This window comes from Osmerus mordax, chromosome 4 (assembly GCF_038355195.1).
Source record: "Osmerus mordax isolate fOsmMor3 chromosome 4, fOsmMor3.pri, whole genome shotgun sequence".
Lineage (NCBI taxonomy): Eukaryota > Metazoa > Chordata > Actinopteri > Osmeriformes > Osmeridae > Osmerus > Osmerus mordax.
Genome location: NC_090053.1, coordinates 15,261,696 through 15,289,243, shown reverse-complemented (window position 1 = coordinate 15,289,243; position 27,548 = coordinate 15,261,696). Strand labels below are relative to the sequence as shown.

The following is a 27,548-nucleotide window of genomic DNA, read 5'->3' as shown; positions in this document are numbered from 1 at the left end:
CAAGTTAATAATTTATCTTCACAATCCTAATTATAGCACCGTTACCCTCTCCACATGATGGTTTTGGGTTAGTTTTGGATTTTGTAATTGGAAGTGCCATTCTAACTCATTTAACCTGTTCTCCAAGCTGTCTACACTATCCTGCTAATAAAGTAATGAAGATGACCACAGTAAGATGTGTTACACAAACAGGCCTAAGATAAGATACAGCAGGACATGATAGAAGCACCAATACCAAAAACACACCAACCATATTTCTTACTCAGAGATGAGAATCCAAATTGGCTGTCTATTTAAAGATAAAACTGTGTGTGTGCTAACCTGTTAAGCTGAAACCAAGGCTGCAGGTCTAAGAGGTTAGTCACCACTGCATCCTGTCACCAGACCACCTCTGTTGTACTGTCATGCCTCTGAAGATGTACTGGCTGTGTCTTGTAGCAGCCATGTTTATGGAGCACTGGAAGAGGAGGCAGATGAGGCTGAACTATGAGTGGGACCTGACGGGCTTCGAGGAAGAGGAGGTGAGCAAGACTGTGTAGTCATACATTTACATTTATTCATTTAGCAGACGCTTTTATCCAAAGCAACTTCCAAGAGAGAGCTTTACAAAAGTGCATAGGTCAATGATCATAAACAATGAGATAGCCCACATTGTGGGTAGCCAAAACATGAAGCATACATTGTGAAAAGCAAAAAAGTGCCAATGGGAAGAAACATAAGAGCATGTAGTTAAACAAGTTACAACTAGAGGGTACAATTTCTGGGAAAATTTAGTTATTTCTGTATATTTTATATAAAAATGCATACTTATTATTTATGAACATTGCATAGATTTAAAAGCATAGATTTGTTGCTGCTCATTTACATACCTAGCTATATGCAGTCTAGAGGGCAGTCACCACTGCCCTCCAGTCTGCCAGAGTGGCTTCCAGGTCATCCGTTATCATTCTGCTGGACCTTTCTGCAGCGTTTGATACGGTTAACCACCAGATCCTGCTCGCCAGACTTTCTGAGATGGGCATCACTGGCACTGCACTCCAGTGGATCTCATCCTACCTGTCGGGAAGATCCTACCAGGTTTCCTGGGGAGGCAAACTGTCGGGCCCTCGCCAGCTCTCCACTGGTGTCCCACAGGGCTCCGTCCTTGGACCCCTCCTCTTCTCTCTGTACACCACCTCACTTGGACCAATCATCACCTCCCATGGCTTCTCCTACCACTGCTACGCTGACGACACGCAGCTGTACCTGTCGTTCCCCCCGACCGATCCGGGGATCTCAGCTAGGATTGAGGCCTGCCTCACAGACATCTCCGCCTGGATGACCGAGCACCACCTCCAGCTGAACCTCGCCAAAACAGAACTTCTCATCATACCGGCTAAACCCTCCATCTCCCACGATCTCTCAATCACCCTGGGATCTGCGACGGTGACCCCTTCATCCTCTGCCAGGAACCTTGGGGTTACCATGGACGACGAGCTCTCCCTCACGGCCCACATTGCTGCGGTCTCCCGGTCGTGTAGATTCACCCTCTACAACATCCGGAAGATCAGGAGATACCTGTCTGAGCACTCCACCCAGCTGCTAGTCCAAGCACTCGTCCTCTCCAAGTTGGACTATTGCAACTCTCTGCTCGCTGGTCTCCCAGCATGTGCAACCCGCCCTCTTCAGAGGATTCAGAACGCGGCGGCCCGCCTGGTCTACAATCTACCCAGACGCTCCCATGTTACCCCGCTCCTCATCTCTCTCCACTGGCTACCTATCATGGCCCGTATCAGATTCAAGACCCTGGTATTGACCTTCCGAGCAGTGAACGGGACTGCACCCGTCTACATCAAGTCTCTCCTGCAGCCTTACACCCCCACCCGCCACCTACGGTCTTCTTCAGACAACCGCCTGGTGGTCCCACCGCTCAAGACCGCCCGGTCCCAACACAAGCTCTTCTCCTGTCTGGCCCCCCAGTGGTGGAATCAACTCCCCACTTCCATCAGAGACACTGACTGTCTCTCCACCTTCAAGAAAAGGCTCAAGACGCACTTGTTCCGGGAGTACAACGGTACTTAGGAACGGTTCGCTTGACCCGATGTTAGTTTCCTCAAGGATCACAATGACTCTTGCCTAGAGACTTGTTGCTCTTGTGGTTAGTGGTAACTGATTTAAATTTTTGGTTCTCGCTGTGATATATTGTTTTATTACTGTTGCTTGCTTTTTTCCACAGGTACACTTGCACTTATAGCTGTTCATGTTGTTTGGTTGTGACTTGTTTAACTACATGCTCTTATGGTTCTTCCCTTTGGCACTTACTTTGGTTGTTCACAATGTGTGCTTCATGTTTTGGCTACTCGCGATGTTTTTTGGCTATCTTGTTGTTATGATCAGTGACCTATGCACTTTGTAAAGCTCTCTCTTGGAAGTCGCTTTGGATAAAAGCGTCTGCTAAATGAATAAATGTAAATGTAAATATGTTTGGCACCAACATTGTGTATGTAGTGCATACATTGAAAGAGTTTTAAGGGTGGGAAAATAGGTGGGCTAAGTAGAGCTACCACAGCCTAGTTTCACATTTCAACCACGTTTCCTGCGATAACAGAACAGATTTTGAGGTTAGTATTCTAATAGTTTCACCAATTGAAAAACGAATCTGGGACTTGATTTAGGTAAGGAGAGCATATTCTGTCTCCGTTTGTCTGACCTAGGTTAAACCGTGGTAGATTTTTTTCTTCTTCAGTGTCTCGCGTACAGCGTTGCAGTCAGCTACACTGGTTTAAAACGACAGGTAATGATAATTTCACCAACAAATCGTTTACTTGTAATGTAATGTCGGAATAAATCCAAAAACAAACATTTATTTGTGAGGAATGTTTATTTTAACGATTGAAAACAGATCACATACTGCTGTCCTATCACGAAACAAGGGTTAATGTCATGACTCTAACACCCAGTGAACGCCTAGTAGGCCTACTGTAGACTACCGTTTCCGAAAATAGATGTACTAGCTTAATAATATCAGCGTATATCATATTGTAGCCTACATTACATTTCATAATTGTGTTTTTTATCACATTGTTAAATGAGTAAATAGTTATCACCCTGGCCTCTTTGCTTGTGGCGTTTCTGCAGCTGTTTTGCAGTTTTAGATAACCCTAACCCTAGTTAGCCTAGCTATCTCCCAGAAATTAACGAGCTGCTAAACTAATGTTCCACTACATGTAGTCACTCGTGTGATTGAAACGTTAGTGACTGCGGCTATCAAACTAATTAGCTTCACTTTTTGCCACAAAAACTTAATTTCAGCCTAAACTGTGCAACGGAACGTAAAATTGAATACAAGCAACGCAATCGCTACCAAGACGAACCTTTTGACACCAACGTTGTCTATGTAGTCCAAATATTAAGGTATCCTTAGGGGTGAAAAAATTAAATAATAATAACTAGAGAGGGACCAATTTCTGGGGACATTGTAGGGTGTGCTTGCTTGTGTCGGTTGCACAGGGGTCCGTTTTTGAATGACATTTTTACAACTGATATTTCTGTATATTTTATATAAAATGCATACTTATTATTTATAAAGATTACATAGATTTAAAAGCATTGCTGCTCATTTACAACTGAAAATACGATTGAAGTGTAGAATGAAACAGATGTCTTCTCATTTCCCCTGCAAGAGGCAGCCTCATCGTTGAATCAAAACGAATAAATTTGGCAGACCGGTGTAAAAATTGACCTAATCTCTATGACTTAAACGTCATTTTAAGTCATTTAAGTTCCCTTCTCATGATATTTTCAGGCATTTAGCCTACTCATTGCATTCATTCATTAATAAAGAACCCCCTTTGAAGATTATTCTACGACGTTACCCGGTAGTAGAAGATGGAATCGCGATTCAAACAGTACCATCTGCTAACTGAAAATATGCCCCCCAAAACGTAAATAAGCTTGACATTTATTTAGTGGAAAATCGCAAAATCTTAAATTGTACTACTACGGTACAGTACTACTGTACCGTAGTAGTACAATTTACCGGGGCAGCTTCTCCACACAGGGCTATATCGCATTTTGCGTTGTTACTGACAATGATCGCTACCAGTGTGCTTTTTATGAATGAGCGATTTTCCACTAAATAAATGTCAAGCTTATTTACGTTTTGGGGGGCATATTTTCAGTTAGCAGATGGTACTAGACTACTGCTGTGTTCGTCTTGGTAGCGATTGCGTTGGTTGAATTGGATTTAACATTCCGTTGTACGGTTTAAGCTGAAATTAATTATTTTCATGAACAGATTGACAACGTTTAGGCTGTGGCAATGAAGTTCAGGTTAGTAGTTAGATAGACTTTTGATTTAAGTAAGGGGAGTGCCGAACATGTTCTGTCGCCATTTGACTTCCTAAACAGCGGTGTAGTGTAGATGTTTTTGTAGTGTCTCACGTAAGCTACAGCGTTGCAGTGAGCTACACTGGTTTGAAACCACAGGTAATGGTAATTTCACCAACAAATCGTTTACTAATGTCAGAATAAATCCTACAACGAAAATGTATATGTGAGGAATGTTTATTTTAACGATTGAAAACAGATAACGCTACATCATAGACCACTGTAGTATGTGTTGCCCGGGCAACACAGGCTAATGTCATGATGCTAATACTTCAGTGAAATAGTAGACTACTGTTTCCGAAAGTAGATGTACTTCCTTAATAATATCAGCTTATACTGTACATTACACATCACAATTGTGTGTCATATCACAAAGTAAAATGAGTAAATAGTTGGCCTTTTTACTCATGACCCTGGCCTCTTTTCTTGTGGCGTTTCTGCAGCTGCCTTGCAGTAAAGCTATTAGTTAGCCTAGCTATCCCCCAAGTTAACAGATGCGAAACGAATGTTCTGCCAAAGGTAGTCACGCGTGTTTTCGTGACGTTAGTGACGCAGTGACGTTAGTAACGTCAGTGACTGTGGCTAGCAAATTAGCCACCGTTAGCTTCACTTTTCGCCACAAAAACTGAACTTAAGCCTAAACCATGCAACGGAACGTAAATTCCAATAGAAGCAACTCAATCGCTACCAAGACGAAACTTTTTACACCTACGTTGTCTATGTAGGCCAAATATTGACTGAGTTTTAGGGGGGCAAAAAGAAATAAAAAAAGAAATAATAATATATATGTGAGAGAACAAAGGTTGTGCCCTTGCCGGCAAAGCACACCCAAATATACACTAGAGAGGGTACAATTTCTGCCCTCTGCTGACATCCTGAATAAGTGGACCCGAGTGACTGTCAAGCTCGTGGGAGCAACTTCCGGGTCACAACACAAAAATCTACGCAAAATTGTGAAAGATTTCCACACACTTTTTAATTCCCGATTTCCATGTTTAAGCATCAAACATCAAAGAAAATCAGATAACGGGTCTTTTTTTCGTTTTACGTTTTCTATTATCGAAACAAAAAACGGAAAATGGGTAGTTTTACGTTTTCCTATTTCTAAATGGTAGTCGGGAAACAGTCTTGTTTCTTATTTCAAAACGATAATCCTTTGGCCGCAAAGTACACGGACCATCGACAACAGCTGCCGCAATCGTCAACGGAGGCTGACGGGGCTCTCACGTAGCAAACAAATCAAAGTTTTTACAGCAACCTAGATTACAATCTCACCACCTGGCAGTCTTCACAATAGTCATATCGTCATAACATTGCCATCCTTCTGTTTTTTGGAGTAGAATTGACCGAACTATAAAATTACGAAAATACTACTATGACGCTTTCTAGCATGGCTGCCACCTAAAGGCCGATATATGCTTCTGCGTTTTTCAAAAAACGGACACATGGGAACGCCCTCGTCTCCGTGGAACGCCCTCTACGAGCTCTCCATCAGCCCTCGGAGAGCCCCGGAGAGCTCAACGTGCACCTCCTGAATTTTCAAACTATCCGTTGTAATTTCGGAGAGCGACGGAGAGCTACGGAGACCCCCTTGGCTGTGATTGGTCAGTATTAAGAACCGCTTGCGTCAGGGGCGGGGTTGCCGTGATAAACAGGACGAACAGAATCCTTTGACCGCCATTGCTGTAAGTTTTCACAATTCATATTTCAGCTAAACAGTACATGTAAATCAGCATCTGAATTCAAATGTGATGAGAAATGGGCAGTGTAGTTGCTGAAAATGTGCGTATTTTATTGATGAAACGGCTAATTTGTAAATTTGCTCCGACTTCTTGATAACCTAGGTAAATAAACACTCCACGACGACTTACAAAAAACCGTTGCACCACCTACTCTTCTGCATCTCCGTTTACGTATGAGCGGGCGCACGGATACGCACGGATACGGACGTTTTATCCATGCGTCGTTGCTAACGTGTGCTGATGTGACGTAGGCTAGCACTGAGTTCCCTTTGTTGACAGAAAGCACTTTTTGCCACAAAAACTTAATTTCAACTTACACCATGCAACGGAACGTAAATATAAAAATTCAAGCAACTCAATCGCTAGCAAGACGAAACTTTTGACATCAACGTTGTCTATGTAGTCCAAATATTGACATATCCTTAGGGGTGGGAAAATAAATAATAATATATATGTGAGAGAACAATGGTTGTGCTCGCCGAAAGCGTGAGCACACCCAATTAAACAACATGAACCTCAAAAGTGCGAGTGTACCTGTAGGAAAGCAAGCAACAAAGTACATACACACACATGCCACCCTCCTTTGTTAGTGTCCCCTCACAATCACTCCCACACACCATGGTGTCAACAGTCTTATAGTCTACCTCAAGGTTCTTTTTGTGTAACTGTATTGTCCTCCTCTCTCCCCTGTGGATATCTACAGGAAGCCCTCAAGGTTTGGAACATTTTACTATACACAGATGTTCTTATCTCTTCTCAGCCACCTTCTGCTGTCGTTCCTCCACACACCCTATGCCCCGCAAACCCCCTCTAACTATTCTTTCAGCAACTGTGTTGGGACCTCAGCATCAGAATCCTGCAACTTCCCCCCTCATGCGCCAATTACCTCTCTCCCCTTCCTTCCCTTCATCCTCCCTCACTCCTCCCTCACTTATCCCTCCTCCTCCCTCCATCACACAGTCTAACTACCACCTCAGGACATTTCCAGCGGTCTACTTTTGAGTTCTCTTGCTCTCTAACTGTCCACAGCTTTCTGTCCTAGTCACCTGTTCACCTCTCTGTTCACCTCTCTTAGGGATGCTGAGCTGACCTCACAGCACCATGTCCTGCTCTCTCTTTCTTCCAGTCCCTCTGCTCTCTCCCCCTCCCCGTTCACAGCAAATTTGGAGGGACCATGCTGGTCCTCTAAACTCCACATCAGCATCTGCAATTTTGTCTTGAACAAAGATAGACCCAACCTCCAACATCTGTGATCATAACTCACTGGACTTTCCTGTAATAGGGAAAGTTCCCCCAAATCAACCTCCTATCTTACACACAGACAGTGACTTTATTCCTGACAGGTCACATGGTCATGAAACCCATCTAGAATAACTGAAATTGGGCTAATCAGATAGGAGGTTCTAGTTTTGGGTGGACTAACCCTCTAGCCCTGTCACTTCAAACCCACCATGCTTTACTGGTACACATGTTCGAAGGAACCTTCTGTTACTGCCTGTAAAACCTTCTATGTGAGGTTGGGGAGTGATATAGTACCCCACTGCCTGGGGGCGTTTGCTGTTAGAGTGATAACTGTCCTCCTTTCGCCCCCCACTAGGACCACCCACGGGCTGAGTATGAGTTCTGTGTCATGCAGAAGTCTCTGAGGAAAGAACATCAAACACAGAAGGTACATGCCTCTTGTTCACACTTCCTGACTGATCTTTTTCATCTCATATTGCTAATCCTCTCAATTGCTGCTGCATGCTTCAAGGTAAACTCCTAATGGATTATCCTTTTGTTTGTCAGTTGAGACCTCACAATATGCACATTTTTACTCTTTTTAGATTTACAATTGTTGTTTCCTGGATGGAAGTTGATATAAAATGACTCCAAGCTATGGTTTGATTCAGTGACACAACTAGATTGTTGTTGTTGTTTGATGTTGTTTATCTCTGTGACCTGGTTACCGTTTGGGTGCGTTGGGTTGCTGACGTGTCCTGCTGTCGTGTAGAAGTCTGGTGAGGTAGCTGAGGACCCAACAAACAAATGGAAGCAGACAGTTCAGTCTGCCATGGCAGGGCTGAAGCGGGTACTTCACCTGTCCTCCTCTACCTCCCCCCTCCTCCCTCACCTCACTCACTCTCACTCACTCCTTCACTCACATTGACCTGGTCCAGCGAGACCCACCCCACTCCATCTATGCACCCGTACATGAACCCACTCACACAAGCAGACACACACACAAGCCTACAAACATATGCAAACACACCCCCACACATCAACACATACACACAAACACACACACACTTACCTCCCCACGTGTAGCAGATCTAAGATTCAGAGCATGTTGCCTCACGTGTATTTGACAAAGCTTCGGTTTTGTTTGATTCTTTTTGGTTTTGATCTTCCTGTGTATGTCCTAACCCTACAGTAATAGCATGTTGTGGCGGTCCTATCTACCGGTAGTGAGATGGAGATGTGGAGTGTTTGTGTAGCTCACTTAGTGACAGCATGAAGGCCTGCTCTGTGAACCTAACATCTGCTGAGAGGTGCTGACCTGACCTGATGGACACTTACTGTACTGTATTTAGAGGTTTTGCTACATAAATAATGAAAAATGAATAACACTGGACAAGAAGGGAATGGAGACACCTCAGCATCCTCTACTCGGTCTGAATAATGCATCACGCAGCTGTTATAAGTATGTGATACTTGTGTCAGCCAGCATCCAAAACATCAATCTCCTCCTCCTCTCTATGCTGTTGTTATTCTGTCTCTCTACTGGATGGGTGCTGCTCCTCCAGACTGCCCATACTGTATAGACATATTAACTTCCCGCTCGTATGTAGCTCTCTCCCTCTTAATATTTCATCCCTCCATTTAGGCAGAGAAGGAGAAGCTAACGTGCAGAGACCGCTTTCCCGCCTACATGACCAACATTGTCATGATGCTTCTAATGGTGGGTCCACCATTCTGTTGGCTTGTCACGCAACAGATATCTTTACTGTATGGCGATCTGACAGTTGGTCTCAGTCAAGCTGTAGTATAATGTATTCATTGTAGCATTTAAATGAATTAAATCAATCAGTCAGTAAGTCAGTCATTTAGTCTTTCTGAAAAGTCAATCCATAAATTAAGTCAAACACTTCTGCGGTTCCTGCTCCCAGATAGGGGTTACCTTTGCGATCGTGTTCGGAGTGATCCTGTATCGTATCTCCACCACGGCAGCCCTTCAGATCAGCCCCAACCCCATCACGCGGTCCAATGTGCGTCTGACCGTCAAGACCACAGCAGCCATCATCAACCTAGTGGTCATCCTCATCCTGGACGAGGTCTACGGAGCTGTCGCCCGCTGGCTCACTGTGCTAGGTAGTCCACTGTTCGCCACTGTGTAGCTTATCCACTATAACATTTGAATTGATGTCTGAATAAGACTTTGTTGTTTTCAGAGGTTCCAAAAACAGATAAGAGCTTTGAGGAAAGGCTGATCTTCAAAACCTTCATTCTGAAGTTTGTCAACGCCTTCACCCCAATCATATACATTGCTTTCTTCAGAGGCAGGTCAGTGGTTCAACCAGAATAATATTCAAATACTTCCAACCCTACAGAATATTCCCAACACTCATGTACAAACTAACTACCAGCTCCTACATACCTACTGAGATATTTTTGCGATTAATGGTCAACAACAATTATATTAAACTTCAAATGCATGTCCCTGACTCCTCTTGTGCTCTGTTCCCATAGGCTGGTTGGTCGCCCTGGGAGTTACCTTTATGTGTTTGAATCTTACCGTATGGAGGAGGTGAGCTACATACATCCTCCTCTCCTCTAAATGGTCCTCTCCACTCAGATGGCTGACACACCATTCTAAAACTCTTGTTTATGAGGAAAACAGATGTAAGAATAAACATTCAGTCGAGACCAAAGAAAAATAGCCATTAATTATTTGTCATTGATATATAATAGATTTCATTTCATTGTGTAAGAACTTAGCTGCCTATCATGTTTATTAATCATGCCATAAGCAAGCAAATCGACCAAAATTATAGCAATAGACAGGCCCAGGGAGTTTTTAGGCGATCTTGAGGGTGGATCAATACTTTTTTGCCTCTGTCAACATTCAATTGACCATATTCGGCGTCAAACTGTTGTGGAACATCTTCAGTCGCTCCGATTTAAGAACAGGAAGGCTTGCGGAATTCCGCAGATTTCCGCAGATTTTCAGTCTGAATAACCGCAGAAAATGTGAACAAATCTGCGTATTACGTTTGGGCCTGGTTAAGAGTAGAAAATATTATATTGGTAAAGAAATTACCACAATCTGAAAGGTTGGTAGGATGTGTCTATTGCAAATAATCTTGGCCTAAAATCAGGATCCAAATCCAATAATCTAGTTTTTATGCCGTGAAGTTATAGTAGTTAATGTTAGTTAATAGTAGTTATATAGTAATTAGTAATGAGTGATAAATATAGTAGCAGTCTGGTAACTTGTGTTCTGTCCCTCAGTGTGCTCACGGAGGCTGTCTGATGGAGCTGTGTATTCAGCTCAGTATCACCATGTTGGGAAAACAGCTCATACAGAACAATTTGTTTGAGATCGGCATCCCGTGAGTCATTGCATGCGCACACACACACACCATTCCTAAATCAAGAGTGTATTGTCTTGTGTGTAACTGTGTTTCTGTGTGTGTGTGTGTGTGTGTGTGTCGACAGCAAGCTGAAGAAGCTGATCAGGTACATCAAGTCCAAAAGGACAGCCTTTCAGGAGGAGGAGAGGGAGACGAGGCTGCAACGCTATGAGACAGACAACTTCCTGGAGCCCTTTGCTGGCCTCACCCCGGAGTACATGGAGATGCGTGAGTCTGGGATACCAACAATGGAGTAAAGAAGAGCAGAATACAACATACTATAGTAGAGTAGAGTACACTAGGGTACAGGGCTCCAGGCCCTGCCGTGCCCTGGTCTAACCTGGCCTGGTCTAGTTTGGTCTAGTGTGATCTGGGCTGGGCTAGACCCACCTCAGGTGTCAGAAGGAAAACCCCTGGGTCTTTGTTGCCCGCTGGCCAGTTTTAGCCTGGCACATATTTAACCACTCTGCCATGGCAACCCCAAGGGAGGTGGGTCAGGAATAGCAGGCTTAGCAGGACACAGTGAGACGAGCCAGGCTGGCACACCACACTCATACAGCCTCGACGCTAAATGCTATCACAAATCTGTGGTAGTAAAAATAGTTTTGCGTTGGTTGAGAGTGTTATATCCTTATAGATTAATCTGAAGCTCCTGTCATCCACAGACTGGTTCTGTGGAACCTTCAATGTAGTACCTGGGCCTGATGGGAGCTGTTAGGAAGCAGACCTGGGTTTACTGTAATATTAGTCAACTACTTGAAGTAATCGATTGCTTTGAAAGTATTTAAGTAATGCAGGTTAATACTTGATTAGGCTCACATTTGGCATTAATGGATCTTGTCTGCTGATTCCATTGCTGTCAAATCAAACACACCCCATTATATGACAGTCCTCGTAATTGACCTGTTTGTTAGGAAGTATTGAGACTCACAGAGAAATAGACCGGAACTGTCTTAAAACCAACCTTAAGATTGACCAGTCTGCATGGCAGGGGAGAGCATGAGAAAACACCTGTTAAATAGTCAACATTCTCATTGGCCAAAGCTTTGAAGTAACCTTTTAAACGGCACAGTTTTTAAACAGGAAGTGACTCAACAGAAGTTGTGGAAACCGAGCTGAGAGGAGTCTCTGGTGAGAATTGGAAGGTCTGTTACTGTTGGCTGACCTGTTGTTAATTGTCATGCTCAGAACTGTCACTAAGATCTAAGATCTAACCCCCAACTGGCCATCGTGAGAGAGCCCTAAGATTCCTTTCATGTTCTGTTTTTTTTTTTCAAAAAAACTGGAGTCAATTAGTTCAAAGGCCTAGCAGATTCCTGTGTCCCAGGCTCTGATGTTGGAGGCCCCCGACCATGGGCTGTAAGAAGTGCTGTAATTGATTCCTGAGTCACAGTGAGATGACTTTTACATTGTATTGACTCCTGCCATTAGCCTCAGCTGGCGGGCCAACTGGTAAATGTCAACGTCACCAGCAGTTAATGAGGGGAGTCAGATGGCTGAGCGGTGAGGGAATCGGGCTAGTAATCCAAAGGTTGCCAGTTCGATTCCCGGTCATGCCAACTGACGTTGTGTCCTTGGGCAAGGCACTTCACCCTACTTGCCTCGGGGGAATGTCCCTGTACTTACTGTAAGTCGCTCTGGATTAGAGCGTCTGCTAAATGACTAAATGTAAATGTAATGAACGTGAAACCGAAAGGAGTCATTTATTTTCTTCCAATTAGGACCTGTGTCTTTTGAAGCAATTTGAAACTCACAGGTGCTTAAACATTCAGTATGTTATGGCTTGTGTATCTCCGAGGCTTTGAGGAAGATAATATATACAGGACGGAGAATGGGGGTTCAAATTATTTTAATCTTAACTCCTCTTGGTTATAACGCCTGTGGGGCTGAACGCCCTGAGAGCATCTGTTAAATAACCTATTCTGATCTGATGACCGGTGAGGGAATTCATGATTTCACATGAATTCACGTGAGAGAAGACTAAAGTATTGACAGTAAAAAACCTAGATGAATGTGCTCTACATACTGTAATATTGGACAAGTAGCTAATTGAAGAGATCACTTTCCTCTTGTGTTCTCTGGACACTCATTTGTACTAGTCTTCTGCAGTGTTTTACAGTTTGTTTTGTCTAACACGTGTCTGTGCCAATTTCACCATCAGGCTTTTTATGTGGATCTCTCATCCATCTTCAGGTCTTTAGTTTACTCTGCTGGGCTCTCTTTCACTCTATTCAACCTTTTCTCCTGTCCTGACCTCTTTGCTCCTTTCCTCTCCTCTCTTCAAGGAAGAATGTAAAGACTTTGGTCCATTGTTACACCACAATACCCTTTTGGTATTGGCTATCTAGAAAGCAGCAGTGTATTGTTCAACAATTTTGGCATATCATCCTTATACTGTTGCCTAGCTAAACTGTTGGAATCAACCTCTCAACATACATTACTTTTCACACCCAAGCCCCACAGTTATTTTAGGACTTGTAAATGTTTCACAGAACTCTGCACATTGCTCTACATTTACATTTACATTTATTCATTTAGCAGACGCTTTTATCCAAATCGACTTCCAAGAGAGAGCTTTACAAAGTGCATAGGTCACTGATCATAACAACAAGATAGCCACAAAAACATTGCGAGTAGCCAAAACATGAAGCACACATTATGAACAACCAAAGTAAGTGCCAAAGGGAAGAACCATAAGAGCATGTAGTTAAACAAGTTACAATTAAACAACATGAACCGCTATAAGTGCAAGTGTACCTGTGGAAAAAACAAGCAACAATAATAAAAACAATATATCACAGCGAGTACACATTTTTTTAATCAGTTAGGGAGTTGATTCCACCACTGCTCTAGTGTTGGATTTCTTGTAGTGGAGCTTTATTTGAAGGAGCACCTGCTGTTTTAACACAACCGTGTGTGTGTGTGTTTGACGATGCATGGCCTAAGCACATACCCTTGCCACCTCTACCCCTTACTGTTTTACTGTTCCTTCTCTCATCTCACCCTCTCCTTCCCTCCCCTGTCTTGTCTCTATCCCCCCTCTTCCCTTATTTCTTTTGTATTCCTCTTTCCCTTCCCTGACTTGACCCCCCCCCACACACACACACACACACACACACATTTCCAGGCTATTCGAGCTGCAAGGCTCAGTAAATAAACCCTCTGTCTACTCAAACTCACTCACTTTAATATTATATTTAATATCTGTCTGCTTCAGATACTTCTTTAAAACGGGAAGCAATTGCGGGGCGTTTGCGGACCTGTGCAAAAACCATATTTGGTTGTTTTAGTTTTTTTTTTTTTTGCAATTTAGGCTACTTTGTTGCCTAGCAGATGCCACGTCGTTAAGGTCAATGGCTACATCTCCAAGGCAACCGCTTGTTGCTAGGTCCGTAAAAACGTTTATTTACCTCTGCGAACTTTCAGGAGGTATATAAACGGATTTATTAACTTTAGAGAACGTCTTCTGGACCAATAGGAGCAGCGTATTGGTCCAATTATTACACTAGTATATAAGAAACCTTTTTATTTGGTGTATTTATACTTTTACCACCTGAGACAGATTGCCTTGTGTACATGACGAGGAGGTACAGTAACAGTGGATGTGACAGTGGATCAGATAGCATCATCCAGACCAGTGTTTGCTCTTCTTGGGGTGGAGGTTGGGATCAGGCCTGGTTAAAGAATACTGACTGGGGGAAAGGGGAGGTTTTCCGGTCCCATGTACTAGAGTTTATTTGGAGATAAGTAAACAGAAATGGCTTTAAATTAGTAGGCTTAATCTCTGGCCATTTTAGCAGTTGTGTGTGTACAGGGGAACTACTGAGGGGTAGAGAAGTGCATTCTATACACTGGTGTGTATGTGTTCACACGTTACTGTCTTCCTGTTCTGCAGTGATCCAGTTTGGCTTTGTGACTCTGTTTGTGGCGTCCTTCCCTCTCGCGCCTCTCTTCGCTCTGCTCAACAACATCATCGAGATCCGCCTCGACGCCAAGAAGTTTGTGGCCGAGTTGAGGAGACCGGTAGCGGCCCGGGCCAAAGACATTGGTGAGCATAAGTCAGCAGAACTTCAGGACTGAGTGATCAGAGCAAAGTTATAGAATTATAGTGTGGTATGTAGAAACATTCTTTTTTTGGAGTATAACATTTATCCCTTAAACGTCTTGATTTTCCTCAGGAGTTAGCTGACCTGTTTATGTAAAAAAATGTTTATGTAAAAATACTTCAAAACTAAATTTTGAAGTATTTTCAGTCTGATGGATTTCAAATTTGAAAGACATTGTCTTTGTGACATTGTCCTCATTCCTCATGCCCTGATGTTGGTGAGCACTGTTGCCTGGCTGTGGTGTACAGGTGTTCAGGGATTTCTTCTGTGATTGCAGGTATATGGTACAACATCCTCAGAGGGGTGGCCAAAGTAGCCGTCATCATTAACGTAAGTTCATTATTGAAATCCCCATCATGCACTTGTGGTGGAGATAACCGACACAGTGATGGGGGCGTAGTTTTTCTGTAGCTCCTACATTTTGCTACATACTTCTGATCTAGATAGGGGGGAATGAAATGTTCTGCCAAAAAGGCCCAGTGCTTCATTCCTCCTTTCCAAGTCTGTCTACAATAACAAGTCTGGCTAAAATCCTGTGTTCTGCTGGCAACTTCAGACTTAGTGCTTTACTGTTCATTTATGTCACAACTTGGGGGGGGAGCAAGTGGGGGGCACTTGTAAAACCACATAATTAGCCTCTAAGATGGTTCCCCCTGTGAAACCCCAAGCCTTCAGTGAAAAGCCAGCCATACTTGGTCAAAAGGAGCGTTGCACATGCCTATAAATTCCACAAAATAATCTCACATCCTGTCCTGTCTTCCCTGGAATGAGAGATTCCCATCTTGATCCTGATTTAAGACAAAAGGAGGTATTTCTTCCATCTATATGAAGCTACAGAAGATCCTTTAGTAGATTTAGTCATTGCCCTAATACACATGTTACCCCTTTTCCACCGACGTGTTTTAATCTCGAACCAATTCTTTCTGTGGCGGCCTGGGGAAACCCTTCACATGGTGAAAATTTGACTTTCTGGGTATTATACATATTACATATTTGGAAACTGCAAATTCTCCTGAATACAAATCTGTTTAAATCGCTCAGATATCTTTATCACAACTGAAGTTACATAATTTTCAAGTCAAAGTGATAAGGGAGAAAACTGCATTCAAAGATTCCACTCCACTTTCATTCTAGTTTATTGTGGCGAATGTGGAAAGGAAATCCTTTTGTTCGTAATGACGTTGTGAATGTCAGTTTAACTATAGGCTACATTAATAACTTCTCAGAAAGTTCTTCATTGATCAGTTGTTTGGGGCTGCTGCAGCACTCAAAAGAGCAGGCAAACTGAGCATTTGATTTGACATGGCTTGAAAATCTTGCTAGCTGACATGTCCAAAATCCGTTGAAATTAACTGTTTTTCATAAGTAATCATATACTTTTTGTACATTTCAATGAAGTTTAGGGTGTTACCTATACAAAACATCAAAAATATCAATTTTGACAGAAAACGATTTTCGATCTTTTATGGCTTATAGCCACCAATGAGCGGCCGCGACATCCGACGGGTTTCCGCAGGCCGCCACACGTGTTGGAGCCAGAGTGTGCAAGCTACATTCTCCCTTTGTCTTCTTACCTCTCTCCTCCCATGTCTGATGCTGTGATTGAGACTTGTTTACCCTCCTCACCTTTCCCTTTCCTCTCCTCTCCCCCCCTCTGTTCCCTCCCCTTCTTCTCCTCTCCTCTCCCTTCCCCTCTCTTTTCTTACACCCCCTCTCCTCCACTCTTTTCCCCCTTTCCTCTCCTCTCCCTTCTCCTTTCCTCCCTCCTCACTCTACTTTTCTCTCCTCTCCCCCTTCCTCTCCTCTCCCTTGCCTTCCCCTTTCCTCTCCCCCCTACTCTACTCTTCTCTCCACCCCTCCTTTGCTCTCCCCTCTTCTGCTCATTTCTCCCCTGCAGGCATTTGTGATCTCATTCACCTCAGACTTCATCCCTAGGCTGGTGTACCAGTATATGTACAGTCCAGACGGCTCCATGCATGGGTTTGTAAACCACACACTCTCCTACTTCAACGTCAGCCACTTCCAGGAAGGCAAGGAGCCCAGTGACCCAGAGAATCACCAAGTGTATATCTGCAGGTGAGACACATCATATCACCATGACAACCAAGACCCCAATTCAGGGGTAGATTACCGTATTTTTCGGAAATAAAACCGCGCCTTGTTTCCCAATTTTACAGTTTTCTTATGGTTTTACGGCTTATATTTCAAAGCGGCGTATAGCCCGATTTTAGAACAAAAAAGTGACTTTGTCCAAAGATCTCTACAGACCGTGCAGCTAATAGGGGTTATGCGGAGAATACTGGTGTTTTCCGCATAACCCCTATTTAATGCTCAACACTGGAACGGGGGCTTATTGAAAGAGGAATTATTTACTGTGTCGTCTCAGTTACACTATCAGGGCTTGGAAATACAGTGACTTGCTAAAGTAAGCAAATGTCTAGTAGAAAATAACATTTCATAATAATTTCAGGAAATCAAACAGCTGTGAGACCCAGTGAAATATTATATAGGCTACAGCTAGCAAACCAACATTAGCTAGCATCACTAGACTAACTACATTGGCTAATTCAACTTCGGTATGCTATCCTCAGGATTTGCAAGCTAGCTACACTTATACTATATCTAAAATAATTTTTTAGACATAACAATGAATTTTGCCACGCATGGACATAGGCTACTATCCACAACTTAAGTGTGTTACACAGTGTCGGCTGCCCTGCATATCAAAAAACAGACTAGGCCTATATAAAAAAAAAAGATGTAGGCTATATAGACTATAAAAAACAAGGAAAACACATTGAGAGCCCAAAGTTTCAACTGCCAGGTAAAGGAATTCCGTAATGTAGGCAAAGTAACAGATCTTCATCCACTTCCATGGGCTAAATAGTCTAAAAATCCCTGAATCTGGCAACAATGCCTTTTGGGTATCTTACGTGCCTTTAACGCCATAACGCCCTTATTGAACTTGCACATTTCAAAAATGCTAATCATTACGTTCTGCTAGATGACGGTAGAGACATGAAAATATGTAGCCTAAGCGGTGCTAAAAAGCGCAGGAATAAACTGTTGTCTGAACAAGCTCAAGCAAAACACTCAAAGCTATTATCAACATCTTTACAGAAACACTACCGCAGGTAGCTAGCAGCAGCACGTCTTCACCAGCAACCAACAATAAATATACTTGCTTAGCATACTTATTGGCAAGAATAAATGTTTTCCTTTCCTCCAATAGTTGTGTGTTATTTCTAGGGCATAGATAATTTTTTTTAATCTAGATTAATCTCAATGTAATTTTGGCGTTAATCTAGATTAATCTAGATTAAAATGGCTCATTTGAATTCCGCCGAAGGCATTCAGAATGTGTGCTACCCAAATAATGACTAAAAGTAAGTCTTTGAAAACAGGTTTCTCAAGAAAGGTGGCTCATTAGACCAGGAGCTCATCTCCTGTTTCCAAAATGCATCACAAACTGCTTGAGAAAGCTGTTCTACTATGATAATTGGTGATGAAAATAAATGATGTTCAATAAGATGTACTTGTGTTTATTAACTGTTTATTAGATTAGTTAGCTTGGCTGATAGAGCTGTGCTGACGGGCTTGCCTCGGTTGCACTCAAACATCGTAGTTTGACGACGACTCTTCCCCTGCGCTACATCAGTGCTTGGCCCGGCATCTTCCGCATTAGCTAAGGGATGCTTTGCGTTTAGGTGGTATTTGAGAGTGGAAGAACTCCTACAGTAAACTAATTCCGCATAGCACAAGGTGCAAACAACCTTAGTCTTGTCGAGGTTTCCATTGGGAAGCTTTTTAAAAATACATTTTCCCTGAAGCAAACCAGGCGGCTTCATAGCTGCATCCATGTTAGCACGTTTGATGTGATAATTTCATACACAAGGCATACACACAGGTTCGAAGACTCGTTCTCGCCCCCTACAGTGCAATTCGGCTAGGTATACATCCACGTTAAAATATTAAGGTGAAAGTCATCATAGCTTGCGTAGTATAGATCCAGCTCCCAACCCAACTTTGAGAATAGATTAACGGCAATATTTTTTTTATCGCCGATAAGAGTCGCAGCGCGTTAACGCTGATAACGGCCCACCACTAGTTATTTCACAGTGGCGATGCTATCCTTGGTGCTGAATTATCAGAAGGCTAGCGCTGTCTTTGGTTTTGAACAATGACAAATGTGTGGCGGCCTGCGGAAACCCTTCACATCGTGAACATTTGGGTCTTTCTGGGTATTAGCCTATACATATTTGGAAACTACAAACTCTCCTGAATACAAATTTGTTTATATCACTCAGATATCTTTATCACAACTGAAGTTACATAATTTTAAAGTTGACCTGTGTCAAAAAGGGAGAAAATTGCATTCAAAGATTCCACTCCGTTTCATTCTAATTCTGTGGCGAATATGGAAATGAAATCCTTTTGTTCGTAATCACGTTGTGAGTGTAAATGTCAGTTGAAGTATAGGCTACATTAATAACTTCTCAGCAAGTTATTTTTAAGTTTAACAGCCTGACTTCATTGATCAGTTGTTTGGGGCTGCTGCAGCACTCAAAAGAGCAGGCAAACTGAGCATTTGATTTGAAATGGCTTGGAAATCTTGCTGACATGTCCAAAAACCGTTGAAATTAACCGTTTTTCATAAGTAATTATATACTTTTTGTAGATTACAATGAAGGTTAGGGTGTTAACTATAGAAAACATCAAAAATCTCAATGTTGACAGAACACGATTTTCGATCTTTTATGGCTTATAGCCTATAGCCAACAATGAGCAGCCGCGACATCCGACGGGTTTCCGCAGGAAGCCACACAAATAGGCTGCTGTTGTGCTTTTGCTATTTTTAAACTTTTTTATTTATCTCTTACTTTGGGTACAGTTTATATTTAAAGGTAGACAGCAATGAATAAGATAAGATGGAGATACATTTTGAGTGGATTTAGGGGAGGGGCTTCAAGCTCCGACTTTGTGGGGGGGGGGCTCTGCAAAGTCCCGGCCGCCACTGGTATTACAGCATGCTGTAAGATCGCCTATAGTCTACTCGTGCATTGCTTGGTATAATTTTTCCCGTACCAAGTGCGACATATATTTCAGTGCGGGTTAAAATCCGATTTACAAACACAAAGTTCCCATTCTGGTGGGGTGCGGTTTATAGAAAATGCGGCTTGTTTTCCGAGAAATACGTTACTACCATCACACCTGGGTCTCTCTTACACCCATGTGACCACCACTAGACCAACAGGACATCCTTGTTTTTTGGGGAACTATTTCAAATAGATGAACTGACATTAATTTTAAAGGATATTGGAATAGTACATGTAACAGGTTTATTGTCAAATGACATAATTATAATTATTTTCAAGGACAACCTTTATTTTCACGTTTCCGTAACAGTGCAGCCAAGTAGACTGGAGAATACAGGATATGAAATAGAACACCCTAACCTGTAGTATTTCATGTGTTTGATGCTGTTCAGGTATAAAGACTACAGAGACCCCCCATGGTCCTCCACACCTTATGAGATCTCCAAAGAGTTCTGGGCCGTGTTGGCAGTCAGACTGGCTTTCGTCATCGTCTTCCAGGTAAGCTGGGGGAGGAGGGTCCCTAACGACCTGACCACCATGACACAGAACAGCACATTGGTCTACTGGTAGAGTGGAGGCAGGTGAAAGTAAAGCCCACTGTCCCTGTATACTCTGTCTTATTAATATGATGCCTCTTCAGTCATTTATTACTGGATACAGCGTTGTTCAGCTATTATAAGATCATCACAGTGTCTCTGCTTGCTGACCCTTCTGTGTTCTGTCTTCAGAACGTGGTGATGTTGATGAGTGACATTGTGGACTGGCTGATACCAGACATCCCCAAGGACATCAGCCTCCAGATCCACAAGGAGAAGATCCTGATGGTGGAGCTCTTCATGAGGGAGGAGCAGGGCAAGATGCAGGTGCTGGAATGCATGACCCCTAGTGGCAGGAAGGACAATGGCAGCAACAACCACAGTCCCCAGCCCCGCCCACGCTCCTTCCCACACAGCAACACTAATAACTTCTAGTGGTTAGCTAGCATGTTAACTTTTTAGCTAGGCAGTTAGTTAGCTTGTTAGCTTAACAGCTTATTAGCTTGTCAGCTATCTAGCGTGTTAGCTAGACAGCTAGCTAGCAGAGGTTTCCATCTTAAGCTCTGCGTCCTTATCCTTGTCCAGACATTCCAGTGAATGGGAGAGGTGCTCCAACAGGGGAGTTGAGGGTGATATAGGAGAGCCTGTCCCAGTGCACAATGCCTTTTTTGTCAATAAACTTTTCCATGAGTTACTAACTGCCAAGCTAAGGCCCAGTTTATACATCTTTGCCTTTGAGGTCTATCATCAGGTTTTTCATCAGAGTGGTGGACCATGTTCTAAGCAGGGGGGTGAACAAAAAGAGAGAGAATGGTTGTTTCCACTTTCTTTTGCACAATGTCATTATGAATACTTTTTTAACAATATGTCTGGCATCAAAGGTATTTCTATATGTTGTTTATTCTTCTCTTTAAGAATATTAAAGAGAGTTCTCTTTATACAGTACATTTTACATGAGATCTTTTTAGTAGCAACTTACAGTCACTGTGCAAATAAACATGTTCAGGCTTATCTTTTTAGTCATTTTTTTAAATCAAGTTTAATGCTTTTAGTCAAGTTTAATGCAAAGTTTTTCTTCATGTAGCTAATTTGTTCTGACAATTTCTTTTTCTTTCTATAGGTTTTATGATTTGGGATAAAAAAATGTTTTCTCTTGCATCAAATTGATGAAATCATAAAAGGGGATTATAAAAGTTTGTGCATAGAACAAATTATAGATGGTTCTTTATCTTAATGGGTGAAAGGTTTTTTGTATGTCATTGATAGCCTATATGAATGTCCTAATAAATCTACCAAGCCAATTTAGTAAAGTAGCATCAAAACAGCTCCTGTAAATGTCTTTATAGTTGAATAATTGTGTTTTATAGCATCATGGTCTCCAGTATTCTGCACTGATCTAACACTTCCTGGCCAAAGTTTTCAGTGTTTTGCCAAATCCAAATCCACAGACTCAAATCATGTTCATGTTGTCTCATTTCATCCATGTGTTCTTAAGCCCATACAATCATAGAAAAGTATTTGCATTAAATAAGTCAGCTGTTTATTGTTGTTTACTCAGCAACACCCTGAGTAATGAGCTCAGAGCGAAGAAATCCATGAAGATTTTCCATGCGAGAAACTAGGCTACAGCCTGACCATGTGAGCCTCCATCTAAGTCTGCCATAACACTTCCAGTGTCTCTCTAAGCTTCCAAGCCAATGAGAATATTATTTCACATAATGGAGTAAAGGAAATTTAAAAGTGTTCTTTTAAACTGTATATTGTTTACACATTAGCTTCTGTTCACTGGATGCTTCAGTTACATTTCTCATTTATACTATCTTCAGAGGACAAGAACTCAGATTCTTTAAAATGTCAAAACTTATGTATTCATAAGTGAACATAATTTCATAGCAGCATATCTTACCGTATCAACTATATGTTGTAATTGTTTCGGACATATTCTGCCTATTCTTTTTTGATGTGATGTTGCCTAAAAAATATATAATAATTAAATTGAATGTAAACCATATATTTTGATGTGTAATGACTTTTCTTTTGGAAATAAATGTATAAGTTATAGAAAAAGAGTTATGGATTACACTGGCTATTACACTTACCCTTGCTCAACAAGGGTTTTTCCAACAAATAAAACGAAATCAAAGCGTTCTGCTTCTTTGTAATTAACAGGTTTATGTGATACATGTCCTGCCTAAATGTAGCAAAATTATTAAATATATTTAAAAAAAATATGATTGGTAGCATCTAAGAAAACAATGTACCACCCAACATTCTGGTCCATTCTCTCTACAGTTAACTCACAGGTAAGAGTTCCTAAAAAAAGATCCTGGCCTGTCTTTTGTCATAACGGTAAAATTATTTTAAATTCCAAGCAACTGAGTTCAGTTCCTGTAGAGCAAGTTTGCACAGGTTCCAGCAGGGTTCTGGGACAGTTATGGGTGATCTGGTAGCTGTGAGAGTGAGGCTGCCCAGACCTCTGCTGTGACAAATGAGCATGAGGGAACCTTCTGGAGGCAGGGCTCACAGGAAGTACTTCCTCATATAAATAAAGAGATACTGCATGTTCCCTGTCTGGGTGACTCTGTCTCCTTGATAGCACTTACAAAAGCCATAGATGGGAAACTGAGAGATCAGTCTGACTGGGGAATTGTCCTGAAAGATCAAAGAATGTCTTGGTGAATATACCCTGGCAAACTTTAAGTGATTCATTGTTTTATTTAGTCTGTGTTGTACTTCCTTGTGTGAATTGACACATACTTGCACAGAGAAGTCAACTGGCTGCCAAAACAGTCTTAGTTCCAGAGAATTCCATCTGGGCATCTTATCTTGATGGTCAGTCTTGAAACCAACGCTGCTATGTTTACATTGAGCCACTAGATGGCAACATTCATCTTTGTACTGTGCTGTCCTGCAACCTTTCTGCAAGTGGTGATCCATGGGGCTATGGCATTCCATGAGGATTTCACAGTTTATAATTTAAAATAAGCTTTTAATCCAAAGCGTTTTACAGTAACATTTGTCTAGAATCTAGAGTAATGGAACAGATTGTGCATCCCAGTTATTGCACTGCTTGAATCGGTTATACACATCTTGAATATTTCATCAATGCTTTATTATTCTTTCTGTGTCTATTTTCACATACGTTCACATCCTCTAGCCACAAGGGGTCCTCCTTCTCTCCCTCTTCCCACCCAGAGTCTGATGACACAGCATCTCCGAGACCCACACCAGGAGGACAGACATTGGCTGACAATCCCTCTGGGGAACCCACCGTCATTGGCCCCCCGCCACACACACACGCACATACACGTTAGCAAACACAAAACATCATGTCCCTCCCTCTCCCACCACCTCCCACACAATCAGGACCCCCCACTCACTCTTTACATCAGCCAGCAATGCCCAGAAGCGCTCTGGAGTTGTAGCAAGAGAGGGGGAAGCCGCTTGGCGCTGTATGGGGCCTGACCTCCTCAGATAGGGGGAGACAGGCTGCCACGCTGGAGTAAACCCCCACTGGTGCTGCTGGTTGTCTCCTTCCTGGGTGGGCCCCTTGTCCCATGCTGAGTAACCCCCCTCTCTCTCTGTGACCTCCCGTCGTCCACCCAGCAAACCACCTCACCCACAACATAGACAATCCTGGGAGGAGAGGGGGAACTTAGGTACAAGCATCAGCATGTGTGTGGAGTATGTGTGTGTGTGTGAGTGCATGTGTGCGTGTATGTCGGGGGTTCTCCCAGGGAGTTCTGACGCACACAGGGAGATCTTGGAGAGCTCTGCATACATAGGAAGACACAACAGGGAAGAGGATGCAGGACTCAGGAGGTCTGGTCTGGAGACTCCCAGCAGGTCTCTTAGGGGGGTGGGGTGTTGTCCCGGGGAACACCTCATACGTTTACAAGACACCCAGAGAGCACTTTTACAAGGAACTTAGATTTAGACTATGATTGTTTAACTTTGTTAGAATTGTAAGATTATATTTATTTTGTGAAGATTTGTTGGAAATATTATCTTATTTTGGTATTGGCTGGATGTTTTACATGATTTCATTAATGATTTGAGAATTGTTATATTTTTTACGTAATTTCTGAACTTTATTACTCCATGCAGCTTGTCTGTAATGTCAAGGATAGTTTTAGATTTGGCAAGTGATCACCAAGTACCAAAGTTGTTAGTGGAGGGGATTAAAAGTATACATTTTCAAAGGGTTAAGCTGTCTCCGTACTGTTACCTGCCCATGACCCAAAAATAGATTCAGCCTAGTAACAGTTAACACTAACCAACACCAGTGTTACAGGATGCTTTTGTTCAAATGTGTAACAGTGTTAAAATATATGACCATAACTTTTGTTGTTGCTGTGAAGCACCTTAGGAACCCTTCCCAGAAAGTCTTGTGTTTGTATGTATGAGAGTCCTGACATTCACTGCTCTGCTCATCTATGATGCATTTCTGCCCCCTGGTGGGCATTCCTGGGGATGGATGGCTTGAGGAGTTGACTTTTAGCAGTTTGCCTCAAAATTCATCTTCCTTTTCTCTGGGTTAGATAAGAGTAAGCAGGACAGGAAAATGTTCAGTTAAATGTTGTTAGATTAGTTAGGTTAGATTAGACAGCTCTCTGAGGAGCTCCTAACTGGAGACCCTCCAAGATCTCCACCGGGTATTCCCGTTCCGAGGTGACAATAGGTGACAGACAGGGTTCTCAAGTCTCCTGCAACTATTTCAATTAAAAAACACCTTGTATTTATCACACTGAGAAGTAAGGGATAACTTGTCCCGCTTTATACAATAAATGGACAAGGCACAGGCATACAGAGGGAGGTTTTCTGCCGAATAGATACCTGTCTAGAGTTATACAGAGTTAAATGCCACCTACCAGCCAATCATAAACATCACCAGCACCCCTCCCTCCCAGTAATTGTTTTACCCAAACGTTGACAGATTATGGTAATCTCACGCCAAACTTTTTATAAAACTTGAACATACACCCATAGAACTGCACCTAACCCAACCTAGACCCCCAAGGAAGACAAGGAAAGCCTCACAGGACAACTCAAAGAAACCCTGGGAGTAACATGCGATTGTGAGTATCATATTTTATGGTAAATAGGCCGCATTTCACACTGCGTGTGACGAGTGGTTGAGTTGGAGGACGGAGAACAGCGGTCACATTGGTGCCGTGACCCGGATCATCAATCAAGTTGGTGCCATTCATCGAACTGGGATCCGTCCTGCTACCTCATCGTCTGCAGGGAGCTGAGGAGGGCCACGACCAAACCTTCAGATTGTAGATACAACGCTATCCACAACTTCAGTTATTTTTTGCAGTGTGTTTAATTGGGTGTGCTCAAGCCTTCGGCGAGAGCACAACCTTTGTTCTCTCAAATATATATTTATTGTGAGAATGCTGTTAAGAATTCTCACTATTGTTTTCCTGTTTCTCTTTATTATTATTGTGAGATATTGTTTTCCTGTTTCTCTTTATTATTATTATTGTGAGAATGCTGTTAAGCATTCTCACTATTGTTTTCCTGTTTCTCTTTATTATTGTGAGAATGCTGCTAAGCATTCTCACTATTGTTTTCCTGTTTCTCTTTATTATTATTATTGTGAGAATGCTGTTAAGCATTCTCACTATTGTTTTCCTGTTTCTCTTTATTATTATATCAACTTCTTAGTTCTTCCGCCGTTTTTTGGCCTTTAACCAGTTCTGCATACTTTCACCGATTCCTACAATTTTTGTATCAAAACGTTCAGCTCCTTCGGGAGATGTTGGCTATGACTTTTGGTATTTCTCACTTTTATACTTTTTAAGACGTTAAGGTTTTTGTGCAAATTATTCTCCCATTAAAAGTAATGGTAAATCCTTTCAAATCATTAAAAAGCTTCCTCCTCTTTCAAACGTAACTACTTCAGCATACTTTCAGCTAGAGACACCATTCAACCTTTAAAATGTTCACAAGACATTCAGCTATTCCCAAATGATTCAGCTTTTTCAAATATTCAGCCAATTTTGAATTATGACAGTTTGAAATACATTAAAATGTTTACTCCTTCTTGATTGCTCTTTTTCTGATATTCAACTAAATTGTCAAACAAATTCCTCTAACGTTCATATAGTTTAACGTACAGAAACAAGTTATACCTTAAAATGTAGGAAAAATTGTCCTCTTTCAGCCAATGTAACTACTAAAGAGCTCACATTTACAGATTTTCAGCTATGGGCCTTGAAGCGAGAGCAGCCTTTCAAATTCTCTCACTAACTTCAATGGAGAGGTGGGGAAAATCTGTCAGAGAAAGCAGGAAGTAAGACGATTTCGAAACTGCCAGTAGAGACATATCTCTGACCGCACATACATATAAAGGACATCTCTAGTTTCGGCAGAGTCTTGGGTCTCGGAAAATATCCTAATTTTATTGATTGGACGTGTAGTTTTGCGTCTAGGTCAAGTTGTTTGAGGTGTGGATGCTAGGTAAATGTTCGTTTTTCTCTCTGCCTAGCTCGTTAGCGATCACAGCTGCTCCATCGCCGTGGCAACCAAACAAACACGCACCAGGAAAGCAAAAGGAACACGTTTTTGAAACTGCAGGTAGAGTCGTATTTCTGACTGCACAGACATATAAAGAATATCTCTGGTTTCGGCAGAGTCTTGGGTCTCGGAAAATATCCTTATATTTTGGATTGGACGTACAGTTTTGCGTCTAGGTTATCTTGTTTGAGGTGTGGATTCTAGCTACATTTCTCTTATTCTCTGCCCTCAGAGCGTTAGCAATCATAGCTGCACCATCACCGTAACGACAGACACGCACCACTCAGTCTCTCACACAGGTGGTTGGTAGTTTACTTGACCATGAGAAACCCGATTACTAGCAATTGTCGGTTTATACCAATAATACGATTACTCCGTTTACATGTGTAATTAGTTATGCGATTACTCAATAAACGCGTCTACATGATTCTTTTTTATTAATCGTTGTATGCTCCACGGCCAAAACTTGCACCATCATCCTTCTGCAACAAAGTGTCGCCGTGTCTTCCTGTATCGGCTCTACTGCTGTATGTTTCATTCCATCAACACATTGAATCCTACT

General features: G+C 42.2%; 1 protein-coding gene across 8 annotated transcripts in view; it reads left to right on the top strand.

The window, feature by feature from the left end:
- The window catches only part of LOC136941475 (anoctamin-1-like), a 56,713-nt gene extending 34,106 nt beyond the window's left edge, over nucleotides 1-22,607 (top strand). For 6 of the 8 annotated variants that reach the window (XM_067233957.1, XM_067233955.1, XM_067233954.1 and 3 more), the window contains 14 exons: nucleotides 439-521; nucleotides 7,708-7,779; nucleotides 8,104-8,181; nucleotides 8,977-9,051; nucleotides 9,260-9,461; nucleotides 9,542-9,653; nucleotides 9,840-9,897; nucleotides 10,602-10,702; nucleotides 10,809-10,951; nucleotides 14,619-14,771; nucleotides 15,107-15,159; nucleotides 16,727-16,905; nucleotides 20,318-20,423; nucleotides 20,654-22,607. In XM_067233957.1, coding sequence (XP_067090058.1) covers nucleotides 439-521; nucleotides 7,708-7,779; nucleotides 8,104-8,181; nucleotides 8,977-9,051; nucleotides 9,260-9,461; nucleotides 9,542-9,653; nucleotides 9,840-9,897; nucleotides 10,602-10,702; nucleotides 10,809-10,951; nucleotides 14,619-14,771; nucleotides 15,107-15,159; nucleotides 16,727-16,905; nucleotides 20,318-20,423; nucleotides 20,654-20,896 — 1,658 coding nt within the window. In that variant the 3' untranslated portion in view covers nucleotides 20,897-22,607. The remainder of the gene's footprint in view (nucleotides 1-438; nucleotides 522-7,707; nucleotides 7,780-8,103; nucleotides 8,182-8,976; nucleotides 9,052-9,259; nucleotides 9,462-9,541; nucleotides 9,654-9,839; nucleotides 9,898-10,601; nucleotides 10,703-10,808; nucleotides 10,952-14,618; nucleotides 14,772-15,106; nucleotides 15,160-16,726; nucleotides 16,906-20,317; nucleotides 20,424-20,653) is intronic. The other 2 variants (XM_067233959.1, XM_067233960.1) reach the window with 2 other exon arrangements.
- The last annotated feature ends 4,941 nt before the right edge of the window (nucleotides 22,608-27,548 follow it).